This window comes from Carcharodon carcharias, chromosome 32 (genome assembly GCF_017639515.1).
Source record: "Carcharodon carcharias isolate sCarCar2 chromosome 32, sCarCar2.pri, whole genome shotgun sequence".
Lineage (NCBI taxonomy): Eukaryota > Metazoa > Chordata > Chondrichthyes > Lamniformes > Lamnidae > Carcharodon > Carcharodon carcharias.
In genome coordinates this window covers 9,842,140-9,857,377 of record NC_054498.1, presented here as the reverse complement: position 1 = coordinate 9,857,377, position 15,238 = coordinate 9,842,140, and the positions used below count along the sequence as shown (strand labels likewise).

The window sequence follows — 15,238 nt, the reverse complement described above, 5'->3', positions numbered from 1 at the left end:
GGCATGGTGGCATAGTGGTAATGATACCTAGTAATCCTGAGACCTAAGCTAATGCCCTGGAGGGCACAGGTTCAAATCCGACCAAGACAGTTGGTTGTATTTGAATTTAATTAATGAATTCCATTTTTTATTTTAAAAAATCTGGAATTGAAAGCTATTCTCAGTAATGGTGCCACGAAACTATTGCTGATTGTTGTAAGAACCCATCTGGTTCACCAATGCCCTTTAGGGAAGGAAATCTGCCATCCTTACCCGGTCTGGGCCTACAAGTGACTCCAGACCCACAGCAGTGTGGTTGACTCTTAACTGCCCCTCTGAAATGGCCGAGCAAGCCACTCAGTTCAAGGGCAATTAGGGATGGGCAACAAATGCTGCTGTTGGCAGCGATTCCCACATCCCATGACAGAATTTTCAAAAAACTTTGAGTAGGGCTGCACTCACCTGATTCCATTCCCTTCAAAGCAGCAAAGGAGAGAGAAATAGAGTTAATGTTTCAGGTGGAGAGGGCAGACAAGAGCCTCAGGCAAACATCCCATTTAAAAGATGACACCTCTGACAGCACTCCCTCAGTACTGCACTAGGGTGTCTGCATGGATTTTGCACTCAAGCCTCTGGAGTGGGACTGGAACCCACAAACTTCTGACTCAGGCAAGAATTATTTTTTGTCCTTCTCATTAGATGTATTGAGCATTTAAAACATGGACATCGTAATCGCCCTGCTGTATTGTACAATCACCCTTCACCCGTTTCAACCAACTGAGAAAAAAATCATGACTGAAAACATTCACAGCCTCACGACAATTCCGTTATTCTTTAATTATTCTTCCACCACTTTTAAAGATTCAAGAGTTCTGCCCACTGAACTCTGACCAATGCGCCCCTGAAACAGGATTACAAACTTTAAGCATAACCAACTCCTGCTGACATCATTCCTGCTCTTCTGCCCCTTCTGACTTAGCGCATGTTATGGCGAGTGAGAGAATTTCATTCAGCGCCACTGTGCGTCATTCCGACCTTCAGTTCCTGCCAGATCCACGGGTGGGATGAGGTTTCACGACGGATTTATAACGGCAATAAGAGCGCAGGCCCCTACTTTCCCTCCTCCCTCTGCCCGCATAGGTGGCGCTGAGCGCTTCCAGGTGCACGTCACGCTGGGCGGGCCTCAATTGGCCTGCCCACGTAAAATGGCGGCGCACAGCCGATCAGCTCACTGCCCACTCCCGCCCAACCCTCCCAACGGGGAGAAAGTTCTCCCTTATGTTGTTTTTGATTGCTACATTTGTGCAAATGCACTCAGAATGCAGTTTTTGCATTCTGCTGAAATTAGTTGTTCCTTAACTGCTTTTGTAGACAACCTACCCACCCAATTTTCCTGGGATGGAGAATTTAAGTCATGGGGATTGGATAGGCTGGGATTTGCTTTTTTTTTAACACAAGAGGCTGAGGAGCTATTTACTTGAGGTGTATAAAATGATGAGAGTCTGATAGAGCTGATAGGAAGGACCAATTTCCCTTAGCAGAGAGGTCAGGGGGCAAAGATTTAAAATAATTAGTCAAAGGATTACAGGGGAGTTGAGAAAGGCAGGGGGACCTTTAAACAATGACTCCTAGTTCTAGATTCTTCCACAAGAGGAAACGTCTTCTCCACATCCATCCTGTCAAGACCCCTTCAGAATCTTATATGTTTCAATCAAGTCATATCTAACTCTTCTAAACTCCAGCAGATATAAGCCTAGTCTGTCCAACCTTTCCTCTTAAGACAACCCACCTATTCCAGGTATTAGTCTGGAAAACCTTCTCTGAACTGCTTCCAACGCATTTACGTCCTTCCTTAAATAAGGTGACCAATACTGTACACACTACTCCAGATGTCTCACCAATGCCCTGTACAACTGAAGCATAACCTTTCTACTTTTGTATTCAATTCCCCTCACAATAAATGATAACATCCTATTAGCTTTCCTAATTACTTTCTGTACTTGCATACTAGCTTTTTGTGATTCATGGACTAGGGCACCCAGATCCCTCTTCACTTCAGAGCTCTGCAATCTTTCATCATTTAGATAATATGCTTCTCTTTTATTCTTCCTGCCAAAATGGACATTTTTACATTTTCCCACATTATACTCCATCTGCCAGATCTTTACCCACTCACTTAACCTATCTAAATCTGTTTGTAGCCTCCTTATATCCTCTTCACAACTTACTTTCCTACCTATCTTTGGGTCATCAGCAAATTTGGCAACCATCCCTTTAATCCCTTCATCCGAGTCATTTATATAAATTGCAAACAGTTGAGGTCACAGCACCGATCTCGGTGGCATCTTGCCAACCTGAAAAAGACCCATTTATGCCTACTCTCTGTTTCCTGTTAGCCAGCCAATCTTCTATCCGTGCCAATATGTTTACTTTCCAAAATAACTTTTGATGTGCCAAATGCCTTCTGGAAATCTAAGTACAGTACATTCATCGGTTCCCCTTTATCCACGGCACATGTTACTTCCTCAAAGAACTCCAATAAGTTGGTTAAACACAATTTCCTTTCACAAAACCATGTTGACTTTGCCTGATGACCTTGAGCCAGTGCCCTGCTATAGCTTCTTTAATAACAGCTTCTAACATTTTCCCTATGGCAGATGTTAAGCTAACTGGCCTGTAGTTTCCCGCTTTCTGTCTCTCTCCATTTTTGAATAATGGAGTTACATTTGCTATCTTCCAATCTAATGGGACATTCCCCAAATCTAAGGAGTTTTGGAAAATTAAAACCAATGCAGTAAACCTATCTCACTAGACACTTCTTTTAAGACCCTAGGATGAAGTCCATCAGGACCTAGGCTCTTGTCAGCCGCAGCTCTGACAGTTTACTCAGTACCACTTCTCTGGTGACTGTAGTTTTCCTGACTTCCTTCCCCATTTCTATTTCCTGGTTTCTAGCTGCTTCAGGGATGTTACTTGTATCCTCTATAGTGAAAACTGATGCAAAATATTCGTTCAATTCATGTGCCATCTCCTTGTTTTCCATTTTCAATTCTCCAGACTCACTTTCTATAAAAAATTACACTTCTGTCTCTGGAGTCTTACCTTAAGATTCACCATGATGGAGAGGAGAGACACTGTTGTGCTGAAACCTTCGAACATATGCCAGAACTCCACCTGGAAAACAATGCTAGTTGGCTTGTTATCCCTTTAACAAGTCGATTTTATATATATTTTTTAATTGACTCATGGGATGTGGGAGTCGCTGGCTAGGTCAACATTTATTGTCCATCCCTAGTTGCCCTTGAGAAGGTGGCGGTGAGCTGCCTTCTTGAACCGCTGCAGTCCATGTGGTGCAGGTACACCCACAGTGCTGTTAGAAAGGGAGTTCCACGATTTTGACCCAGTGACAGTGAAGGAACGGTACGATATATTTGCAAATCAGGATGGTGAGTGACTTGGAGGGGAACTTCCAGATGGTGGTGTTCCCATGTATCTGCTGTCCTTGCCCTTCTGGGTGGCAGCAGTTGTGGGTTTGGAAGATGCTGCCTAAGGAGCCTTGATGAGTTCTTGCAGTGCATCTTGTAGGTGGTACACACTGCTGCTACTGTGCATCAGTGGTGGAAGGAGTGAATGTTTGTGGATGGGGTGCCAATCAAGCAGACTGCTTTGTCCTGGATGGTGTCCCGATTCTTCAGTGTTTTAGGAGCTGCACTCATCCAGACAAGTGGGGAGTATTCCATCACACTCCTGACTCACGTCTTGTAGATGGTGGACAGGTTTTGGGGAGTCGGAAGGTGAGTTATTTGTTGCACAATTCCCAGCCTCTGACCTGCTCTTGTAGCCACAGTATTTATATGGCTAGTCCAATTCAGTTTCTGGTCAATGGTAATCTGCAGGATGTTGATAGTGGGGGATTTGGTGACGGTAATGCCATTGAACATCAAGGGGCGATGGTTGGATTCTCTCTTGTTGGAGATAGTCATTGCCTGACATTTGTGTGGCGCGAATGTTACTTGTCGCTTGTCAGCCCAAGCCTGGATATTATCCTGGTCTTGCTGCATTTGGACATGGACTGCTTCAGTATCTGAGGAATGGTGCTGACCATTGTGCAATCATCAGTGAACATCCCCCCCGTCTGATCTTATGATGGAAGGTAGGTCATTGATGAAACAGTTGATGATGATTGGGCCTAGAACACTACCCTGAGGAACTCCTGCAGTGATGTCCTGGAGGTGAGCTGACTGACCTCCAACAACCACAACCACTTTGCTTTGGACTAGATATGACTCCAACCAGTGGAGACAATTGACACCAGTTTTGCTATTTACCAACCAAATCAACAGCAACATCTTGCATTTATACAGTGCCTTTTAACATGCGACATAAGATATAACAGTTTCACATGAACATTTTCAAATAAAAATTACTGCTGGGTCAGGTAAGGGGATATTAGGACAGGTAACTAAAAGCTTGGTCAAATAGGTAGGTTTTAAGGAGTAAAAGGAGAAAATGCTGGAAAGACTCAGCAGGTCTGACAGCATCTGTGACGAGAGAAACAAAGTTAGCATTTCAAGTCTGATGACTCTTCAGAACCAAAGCGAAGTAAAAATGTGATGGAATTTATATTGTTTAAGTGGGGGGGGAGCGGTGGAGTGGGTGAAGCTGGATAGAAGGCTAGCAATAGGTGGGGACTAAGGAGAGATTGACAAAAATGTCATGTACACATGACAGAGAGTGTTCATGGCAGTGGTAAGAGCTAAAGAAGGTTCTGATAATGGCATATAGGGTTGAAAAGCGGAATGTGATAATAGCAGAACAAGGGGAAACACTCTGAAAAGAACAAAATGGAACAAGTAACAGATGGCCCTTTTGGGGGTGGGGTTGGGGGGAGGTGGAGGTGGTTGGGAAAAAAGGATAGTAAAAAGGATTAAAAGGGATAAAACAAAAAATAAATGAATAAAGATAAGCAAATAAAAAAATAAATAAAAAAAGGGATTATAAAAGGCGTGAAGATAGAGAGGAGAGAGTTCATCATCTGAAGTTGTTGAACTCAATGTTAAGTTTGGAAGGCTGTAAAGTGCCTAATCAGAAGATTAGATGCTGTTGCATTGGGCTTCACTGGAATATTACAGCAGGCCAAGGACATGTGGGCCCGAGAGCAGAATGGTATGTTTAAATGAGTGACAAGAAGGTCTTGGTCATGCCTGCAGACAGACCGAAGATGTTCTGCAAAGTGGTCACCCAGTTTGCGTTTAGTCTCCCCAGTGTAGAGGAGACCGCATTGGGAGCAGCGATTACAGTAGACCAAATTGAAGGAGGTGCAAGTGAAGAGCTTCTTTACCTGAAAGGAGCGTTTGTGCTCTTGGATGGCGAGGAGAGAGGAGGTAAAGGAGCAGGTGTTGCACCTTTTGCGTTTTAAGGTTCTAAGGGGTGTTGGAAAAGACAGGAGAGAGATAGAGAGGTGAGAGCGTCTATGGAGAGAATTCCAGAGTTTAGTGCCTAGGCAGCTGAAGGCACAGCCAACAATGGTGTGGTTGTACAGGGATGGTGGGAGTAGAGGAATTTGGGATGCAGAAGAAACCAGGATTGCAGGAAAATGAGAGTTCTTGAAAACTTGTGTTGTTTTTTTAATCCCAGTGCATTCTTTTTTTTTTTAGATATGTGTCAGGATCGATTGGAGAAGGCAAAATGTTTCGGGGCCACTATTGTCCTGAAGGTCGATAAATGTACATGTCCTATGGAACTGGCCCAGAAAGTGAAGAACTCTCTCTGTGCCATGCCCGACATATGCCTTGAATGCACTGGGTCTGATACCTGTGTCCAGGCTGGTGTCTATGTAAGTATTGGGCTTCACAGCAAAAACCCTTAGATTTTTAAAACCTGTTCACCTGTGCAATATTAGACAAAAACACAGTATAAAGCTAGAGATTATATATATGGAGATTTTCTGCTTTGATGGAACAGGGTGCCTATAGGTGTTCCAGCAAGGAGTACCTCCTCACCTTGAGTATGGAAGTCGAATATTTCTTTACATTGGTTAATGGGACAAATGATACTCCAAATGCAAATTTCCAAAAAGGGGCTGATGCTACTTTTTTGCTACTGTGAAAATTTGCTTTATTATTGTGGGCAACACCAATTCACTTAAAGAAGACTGATGGGGACAGAAACAAGAAAGCATCCAATGGATTTATAATATAGGTAAATGCAGGTTACAGCAGAGTCCATTCAGTGCAGTAGTGATCATAGGAATACAGCACACAAGGGAGGTCATTTGGTCTATCATGTCTGCGCTGGCTCTCCGAAAGAGCTGTTCAATTAGTCCCACTCTCCCTGCTCTTTCCCCATAGCCCTGCAAGTTCATTCTTTGCAGGTATACACCCAATTGAAAGCTATGATTGAATCTGCTTCCACCATCGTTTCAACTAGTGCATCCCAGATCACAACAATTTACTGCATAAAGAGAATTCTCACCTCCTCAACAGATGTTTTTGCCTATAATCTCGAATTTGCATCCTCATGTTACTGACCCACCTGTCAGTAAAAATGGTTTCTTCTTATTTACTTCAAAACCCCTCCTTAACTATCGATGCCTACGGAATAACTACTCAGTTTCTCCAGCTTCCCTGCATAACTTAAATCCTGCATCCCTGGTACCATTCCAGTAAATCTCTTCTGCACCTGCTCCATGCCTTGACATCCTTCTTGGTGCCCAGAATTGGGACAAGGTACTCCAGTAGAGGCCTAACTAAATCGCTTATATATCACAATTGCTGCTGCACTTAGGCTTAGAGGCTCAGTAAAGGTGTGAGGACTGTATCATGTGGCAGCCTTTCTTATGCTATCAAGCAAGACTAGATTGAGATCAATACTATTCTACTTTCTACTACTTTCCAACCTTTAATCCAAATGTATTTATAGAATTGACTGCAATAAGGCATAGGAGCAGAAATAGGCCATTCAGCCCATCGAGTCTGCTCCGCCATTCAATGAGATCATGGCTGACCTGATAATCCTCAACTCCACTTTCCTGCCTTTCCCCATAACCCTTGATTCCCTTACTGGTTAAAAATCTGCCAATCACGGCCTTGAATATGCTTAGCGATCCAGCCTCTACAGCCCTCTGCGATTAAGAATTCCACATATTCAATTCCACACAGTACCGAATCAACATTTAATGGGTTTGAGAGAATTAGCCTCCTTTACTTTTAACACTTCTCTTAACCTAGATAAGAAGAACATGCTAATGCAAGATGTATGCTCACACAGATCTCTTCACAATAATATCTGTTCATATGTATTTACAGTGAAAGTTCTATGTCCTTATTAATAGGCAATATTGAATTAAGACTGATGGGGACAGTAACATAGCAGTTATGTTACTAGACCAGTAATCTAGAGATTCAAACTAAAGTCTGGAGACATGAATTCAAACCTGACCATATCAACTGGGGAATTTAGATTCAGTCAATTAAATAAAGAGGGACTAATGGTGATTATGAAACTACAGCAATGAGATGAATGAATAAGTGTGTTCTCCTGCATTTGAACTAATTAGTCTGATTTTTGTGGTTTTGCTTAAGGCCAGGGCATCAGGACGGCTTTTCTTTGATAAATTTTATGTGCGAACAGGAGCCAAATTTCAAAAAACTACTGGATCATTGTAAAAACCTATCTGGTTCGCTGTTGTCCATTAGAGAAGGAAATCGGCCGTCTGTACCTAGTCCGGCCTATAAATGACTTCAGACCCACAACGATGTGGTCAACTCTTAAGTGCCCTTTGAAGTTCCTCAGTAAGTTGTGTTCACAGAAAGTGGCTCACATCCAAGGGGCACATAGAGTTGGGGAATAAATGTTGGGCTAAACAGCGCTCACATCCTGCAAATGAACTAAAAAGCATTGTTGAAAATGTTGAGGGACAGGCTGTCAAAGCTTTTCATCTTGCACTCATCAGGACAGATTCACAAGAATGCCAATTGTAAAGGGAACAACAATTTATACTGCATGAGAAGAGAGTGCTGATTGGTTGGCAAGTGGACTCTGATTGGTAGAGGTGTTGCCATGGAGAATGCACCGGGAACACCAGGGAACAGTTAACTGCTGAGCTTTTGTTTTAATTCATACCAAGCAACTTAAATAATGTGGGCTGGATTTTACAGGGCACCGTGGTCCCTGAACACCCTGCCACCCGGCACCCCCACCCCCCCACTTCCCCCACCCCCTCCCCCACTCAGCTAAATTGTCAGTTGGGGGAGCCCGCTCAGGATTCAAATGGCTGTCCTGCAGCAATTTAATACCGGGAGCAGTGTTAATTCCTTCACTTTCTCCCCCGCCCACCCCACCTCGGTATGAATCCCCACCTTAGAGAGCCGCTGGCCAATCAGATGGCTGGCAGATCTGTAGTCCCAGCAGTGCCACCCGAGGGCAGTGTCCACTGCTGGGAGTACAGGCAGTCCCACAAGTTGGTTGAAAGATTTGCTGATCAAATCTTGGAAATGCCCCGAAGCGAATCTCTGTCAAAGCAAAGTCATTTTCTGTGATGGATGCAGCAGCCGCAGTGAGATGAATGGTTAAGTGTGTTCTCCTGCATTTGGGGGAATGGTGACTCTAATAGGCCCAAGGGGACCCACAAAAGGAGGTTCCCTCCCTTCTCGCCTGCCACCAGCCCACATGGGCTTCCCAGTGATGTGGGCCTCCCCCTGCCGCAGCTAAAATATCGTGCAGGGTGGGATAAGACCCTTAGGTGACCATTAATTGGCCTCCATAAGCTCAAAGGCGGGAGGGTCAACCAACGCCTCCCTTGGACTCCATGAAATTTCAGACAGGTCAGCGGCAGGAGGGTAGGCGATGGGAAGGCCACCCACTGGATTTTCACCTGCCCCCACCTACAAACCCCCAAAGGGGCACTGTAAAATCCAGCCCAATATGTTCCATAGACATGCCTCTTGTTCTTTAGGTACCGGAACAACCTAGCCCCGTATCTCATTCTGTTTTGCTTTCAACAGGCTGTCAAACCTGGTGGGATAGTGGTATTGGTTGGCATGGGACTGGTTACAGCAAATATCCCTGTAACACAAGCAACAATGCGAGAAGTGGATATCCGCGGGAGCTACAGATACACAAACACGTAAGCCCTCAAACTCCATTTACAGTTTACACTTTACAGACCCCTTTGATCTGACCTATGTAGGGGCTATTGAAACGAAAGTGCGTATGATTTTATGTACTGGGCACTGCAACAGCAACAAACTAATTTATTTCATTCTATGTTTCATCAGAATTTAGTTTTTCCCCTCATTCCAAGTTGGTTGGAAGATTTGCTTTGAACGATCAGATCTTGGAAATGTCCCGAAGCGAATCTCAGGTCATTTTCTGTAATGAATGCATCAGCCATTTCACACATAGCAAGACCCTGCAAGCAGCAATGAGATGAATGACTCAGTGTGTTCTCCTGCATTTGAACTAATTAGTCTGGTTTTGGTGGTTTTGCACAAAGCCAGGACACCAGGAGCGCTTTTCTTTGAACATAGCTTAGAATAAATTTTATGCAAGTGTGAACAGGAGCCAAGTTTCAAAACCTGCCTCATAAACCCTGCCTGATGAGCCGGCAGATGAGTCCATGATTGAATGTCTCTGGCACCTCTGACAGTGCAGCACCCAATCAGTCCTGCACTGGTCTATCAGCCTGGATGACACACTCAAGTGTCCAGATTGGGTTTTGAACCCACAACCTTCTGCCTCCGAGGTACCAACTGAGCCAAGCTAACAAGCCTGGCTCAAAACGTCAACTGTTAAAAAGAGAACACAACAATCTTCCAGCCTCAAGTAAGCCCATGAAACGGCTGCTAACGCTTCAGTTCGTTCGGTGGCTGAGAGATTTGCATGATGCATAGCATTGAGACGGAAATTTGAAACCACTGACAAGTGTGGTGCAAATATGTTAACTATTTCTGTTTGCTTAGGCCATATCCCTAGGTGTGTTAGTTGTATTTTGTTATCCCATCAGTATTGATTGCCAGTGTTTTGTGTTACATCTGAGAGGGGGCAGTCATAAGAGGGTTTAATTTCTGTGGCGACAAACATTCACGAGAGATTGTGCTGCACAGTTTGGGGGAGTACAGCACATCGAGGCGCTGACAGGAGGAAATGAGGCATCACCTAAGACTGGTAAATCCAAACCATAAGGACTCAGTAAAAATCATGGGGTTATTGCAGGTAGCTGACTTGGTTCAGCTATTGGAGAAATGTTTGTGAGGCGTTCTTGAATCAACGATGGAATGGGGGAGGAATGAGCTTTCATTAATATTAAAGATATAGACAATACTACTACATTCAAGCCACTCAGCAGGCAATTTTAGATATCTGATATGATTGATAGATGGTTTTGGCCCATAGCAGACCCCTGCAGGCATCTTACACAGTAGAACCACCACCCCTAGACTAAGACGTGAGGCGATGGATCAAAGCAAGAGACGGGTCAAAGTGAAATGCAGCACGTGAGAGGAAATCGGAGACCCATTCGTACAACTGCAGAGTCAGCATGTGAGATTGGCCAAACCTGATTGATGGGCCAATGCCGGGGTTTCTCTCGCTTCAGGACCATGTGTGAAAGCAGAGCAACTCAAAGTGCAATATCCCCCAGCACATTTCCAAATGGATGAGATGAGGTTTGAAAGGGAGATACATCAACTTTCCCCACAGCAAACTGAGCTCCTTCTTAGGAACAAGGAATAGCCTGCCTGGCTTTAGATTCTGGAACCCACTTGCGATCAGACCTATTAAAATTAAATATTTATTCTCAATTGCAAGATGGATTCAAGTATTCTTTTTACCCGCGCGCTGAGGGAATTTCCTTGCTGTAATAGTCTTTATTTTTGCCAAATGCATTCATTTCCTTATATGTTTGCCATTTTGGAAGATTTTCAGAAGGTTTTCTCCTTCAGCAATCTCTGCTGCTTTGTGGGAAGGAGAACTTAACTAGGAGAATGCTGGACTGACAATGAGGAACAAAAAAGCCTCATTTGTGGAGGTTTATTCAGAAGGCATATTGAACAAAACAGTCTTCATCTTCACTCATCTGAGATGATTCAAAAATCTTTATTAATTCCTTGTGAACATCTCTGAGTAGATTTATGACGGCCTAATGCCATTGATCCATCTACTAATGTGTCAGGAAGATATAATGCTATTAGAATTTATTGTAAAATAGTGGTATCTGTGTCTATATGTATGTGTGTGTGTGTGTGTGTGTCTGTGTGTGTATGTGTGAGGCTTAATTGGATTAAAGGCAGCTGATCTGAAGGCTTTGATGTAAACATGGTAAACATGAGGGAAGTTTAGAATGTAAGGTGGAAAAGGACATTTGCATTTTTAAATAAACCAGACTAGATTGTTTTCAAAGGAGGAGTGAAATGTGTCACCTAGCCAGGTGAAGTTCAGAAACAGTGGGCAGGATCTTCCTGTCAGCGAGCGGGGGTGGGGACCGCTCGCCGATGTGTAAAATGATGCGGGGTGATGTCAGGTGGAACTCCCGAAGTCACCCCGCTTCATTTCCATTTTCAGGTCAGCGAGGGCGTAGCCGAGTCGGATGCACTCCCGCCAACCTATTAAGGCCGTTAAGAAACCAATTCAGCTCATTAATGGACCTGCCTGTCGAACCTTAAAAGGTTGGCGGGCAGGCCAGGAACCCAGGCGGGCTTGTGAAAAAAAACATGAAAGCTCATCCACTGGCGGGATGAGGCTTCATGAGGGTTTTTAAATTTTAATGAAAGGTTTAAATAAAAGTTATGGACGTGTCCCAACTCATGTGACAGTGTCACATGATGGGACATGGCATGGAAAATTTTTAAACTCCTTCATTAAAAGTTGAAAATCTGGGCCCATCTCCCTGAGGCAGCAATTAGCCTCAGGGAGATCTGTGCACTATTTTGAATGCATGCGCGAAAGATCGCATTCCTGGGAATCCCCACCTCACCCACACAGGGAGCGCATAGCACAACCTGGAGAACATCACGCTGGGCGGGCCTTAATGGCCCGCCCATGTAAAATGGCGATGCGCCCCCAATTGGGGCACCAACCGGGAACCCACCCGCTCCTGCTCTTACCCCCCACAATGGGAGGAAGGTTTTTCCCAGTGTGTTTATTTTTCCCAGAGGTTATTGGTAAAATTAGTACTATGAGAGATTTTTATTATTAGAAAGGTAAAGTCCAAAGACATAGTAAAAAAAAATGGGAATTTGCATTCAAAGAGGAAAATACCTATAAAGGAGCAAAGGCTGTGTGTAAGGGTGGGCATTTTAAGATCTAACAAGTGTGAAAAGCCTTCAGTATCTGCGCCTCAATCTGTTGTCTCCAACAAACCAAAGCTAAGAAAACTCACTTTGAATTGGATTGTTCAGGATACCATGTGTCTTTGCCTGGGTCTTTTAGAATCTATGTGTCTTATTGTTGCCTAGCGAAAGTGTAGCTGGGAGCTAGATTAATTAGGGGACTTAGAAGTTATCATGGTAGCAATTCGTATATCTATGTATGTATTTAAAATTATATCTTCTATTAATAAAGGTTTAATTTAGTTTGGTAAGGAACCTGTAAGATGGTGGTCTTATTACTACTGAATTCAAGGCACCTTGAAATTTATACAAATTGCAAAACGAGTTGTGACAGTTGTTTCAAGTTTCCCTTTGGGGGTTTGAACAACTCAGCATTTATGATTGGCTGTGCCATAACAAATGCCTCAGTTAGTGTGATGGCTGAGAGAGTCCATGTGGTGTAGTACCCCCCACAATGCTGTTGGGAAGGGAGTTCCAGGATTTTGATCTTGCAACAGTAAAAGAACGGCAGCATAGTTCCAAGTCAGGATGGTGTGTGGCTCAGAGGGGAAATTGCAAGTGGTGGTGTTCCCATGCATCTGCTGTCCTTTGTCCTTCCAGATGGTAAAGGTTGTTTGTTTGGAAGGTGCTGTCGAAGGAGCCTTGGTGAGTTGCTGCAGTGTATCTTGTAGATGGTAACACTGCTGCCACTGTGCATCAATGGTGAAGAGAGTGAATGTTGAAGGTGGTGAGTGGTGTAAAAAGCAAGCGGTCTGCTTTGCCCTGGATGGTGTTGAGCCTCTTGAGTGTTGTTGGAGCTGCACTCATCCAGGCAGCTATCACAATATTCTTTCACAATCTTGACTTGGTGCTTGTAGATAGTGGACAGGCTTTGGGGGGTCAGGAGGTGAGTTACTCACTGCAGGATTCCCAGCCTCTGACCTGCTCTTATAGCCACAGTATTTATATGGCTGGTCCTGTTTGGTTTCTGGTCAACGATAACCTGGATGTTGACGATGGAGGATTCTATGAGGGTACAGTGAAGGAAAAATAGAAATGTGTTTAACTTTGTGGATATAGTGCATCACAGTTGACTTAAGAAAAAGTTGCATTTATATAGCACTTTTCCCAAGATATCCCAACAGCCAGTGAATTACCTTGTTTATTATTGAAGTATGGTCACTGTTGTTGTGGAGGAAACACCGATGCTGATTTACACAGCACTTCTCTCAAGTCCCCACAAACAACAAGGTGATAATGACCAGAGTCAATAGGGCAAACTTCCCTGCTCTTCTTAGAAATAGAGACAAGAATAATTCCGACCTGAGGGCAGACAGGGCCTTGGCTTAATGCCCCCTCTGAAAGATGGTGCCTCCAACAGTGCAGCATTCTCTCAGTATTGGTGATGGGAAGGTAGCCTAGATTTTGTGTTCAGGTGTCTGGAGTGGCATGGCTGCACAATGAGCCATGAAACGCCCTTAATAGACGGGGGTTATATTTGGTGATGCTGTAACTGCAGTGGGTGCACTTCACACCTATGTGCAGTTGTAGTGCCCGTATTAATGATATAGCCCACATTCCTGTTCCACATTTTTTTTTTATTCATTCATGGGATGTGGGCCAGCATTTATTGCCCATCCCTCCTAATTGCCTTTGAGAAGCTGGTGGTTGGCTGCCTTCTTGGACCACTGCAGTCCATTTGGTGAAGGCTCTGGGCATGTAAAAGCTTGGAGTCACCCGGTAAGTGTATCAGATTTGCTTCCCTAAAGGGAATTAATGATGGTCATCATAAGACTTCTTTTTAGTTCCACATTTTTATTGAATTCAAATTCCACCATCCTGCTGTGGTGGGATTTTAACCCGGGCCCTCAGAGCATTACAAACAAAAACAGAAAATGCTGGGAAAGCTCAGCAGGTCCAATGGCATCTGTGGAGAGAAACAAGAGTTAACGTTTCAAGTCTGTATGACTCTTCTTCATTCTCGGACTTGAAACGTTAACTCTGTTTTTTTTTCCTCCACAGAGGCTGTCAGATCTGCTGAGTTTTTCCAGCATTTTCTGTTTTTGTTTCAGATTTCCAGCATCTGCAGTATTTTGCTTTATCCCCAGAGCATTACCGTGGGTGTCTGGATTACTGGTCCAGTGACAAGACCACAATGCTACCACCTCCACTGTACTATCTACTATGCCTAATCTCCAACAATAGTCTTTCTCCATCCTCATTACATTTACTACCTGTATGTTTAATTATGAAATACACAAAAGTGTAGGGTGTGCAGCACTGTGAAAGTGATCCCTGGTTGTTACCTCTCCCTCTTGCTCTCCTAGATGGCACACAGCAATCGCCCTGATCGCTTCAAAGAAAGTGGATGTCAAATCTCTGATCACGAGTCGCTTTGGACTGGAGCAGGCCCAGGAAGGATTTGAGTGTGTAAAGAAAGGAGCTGGAATCAAAGTGCTTCTGAATTGTGAACAGCAGCAGCAGCAATGCCCATCGCTGTGCCCACAGCAACAATGTGTCCAACAGCAATCGCAATGCCAAACAAGGCAGTGTCCCCAGCACAGCTTCTTCTGATTGTTTTGTTTGCATAATTACAGTTTTGCTCACTGTAAAAGTAATGTCACCCAGCCGATTCTCCTTCTGCAATAAACACTGTGTATGACTGCTTGCAAGACTTTTCTTTGTTCAAACTATGCTATCCCCTTGTTTTGTGTTCGCTCTACATTGCGTCCTGCATTTCCACAGATACAAAGCAAATAAATTCAGGACCTGTGAAGTTTACAAAAAAAAATCATAGCTTCTGCATTAGGTGTATTCTAACGGTAATGCCACCTGGAAGTTCCCCTCCAAGTCACTCACCGTCCTGACTTGGAAATATGTTACCGTTCCTTCACTGTCGCTGGGTCAAAACCCTGGAACTCCCTCCCTGAACCACATGGGGTACCTACACC

The 15,238-nt window shown here is 44.0% G+C and overlaps 1 protein-coding gene across 1 annotated transcript in view; it reads left to right on the top strand.

Moving 5' to 3' along the window:
- LOC121271963 (sorbitol dehydrogenase-like) overlaps positions 1 to 14,861 on the top strand; it is a 61,890-nt gene extending 47,029 nt beyond the window's left edge. The window contains exons 7-9 of the mRNA XM_041178222.1: positions 5,637 to 5,815; positions 8,985 to 9,106; positions 14,615 to 14,861. Coding sequence (XP_041034156.1) covers positions 5,637 to 5,815; positions 8,985 to 9,106; positions 14,615 to 14,861 — 548 coding nt within the window. The remainder of the gene's footprint in view (positions 1 to 5,636; positions 5,816 to 8,984; positions 9,107 to 14,614) is intronic.
- The last annotated feature ends 377 nt before the right edge of the window (positions 14,862 to 15,238 follow it).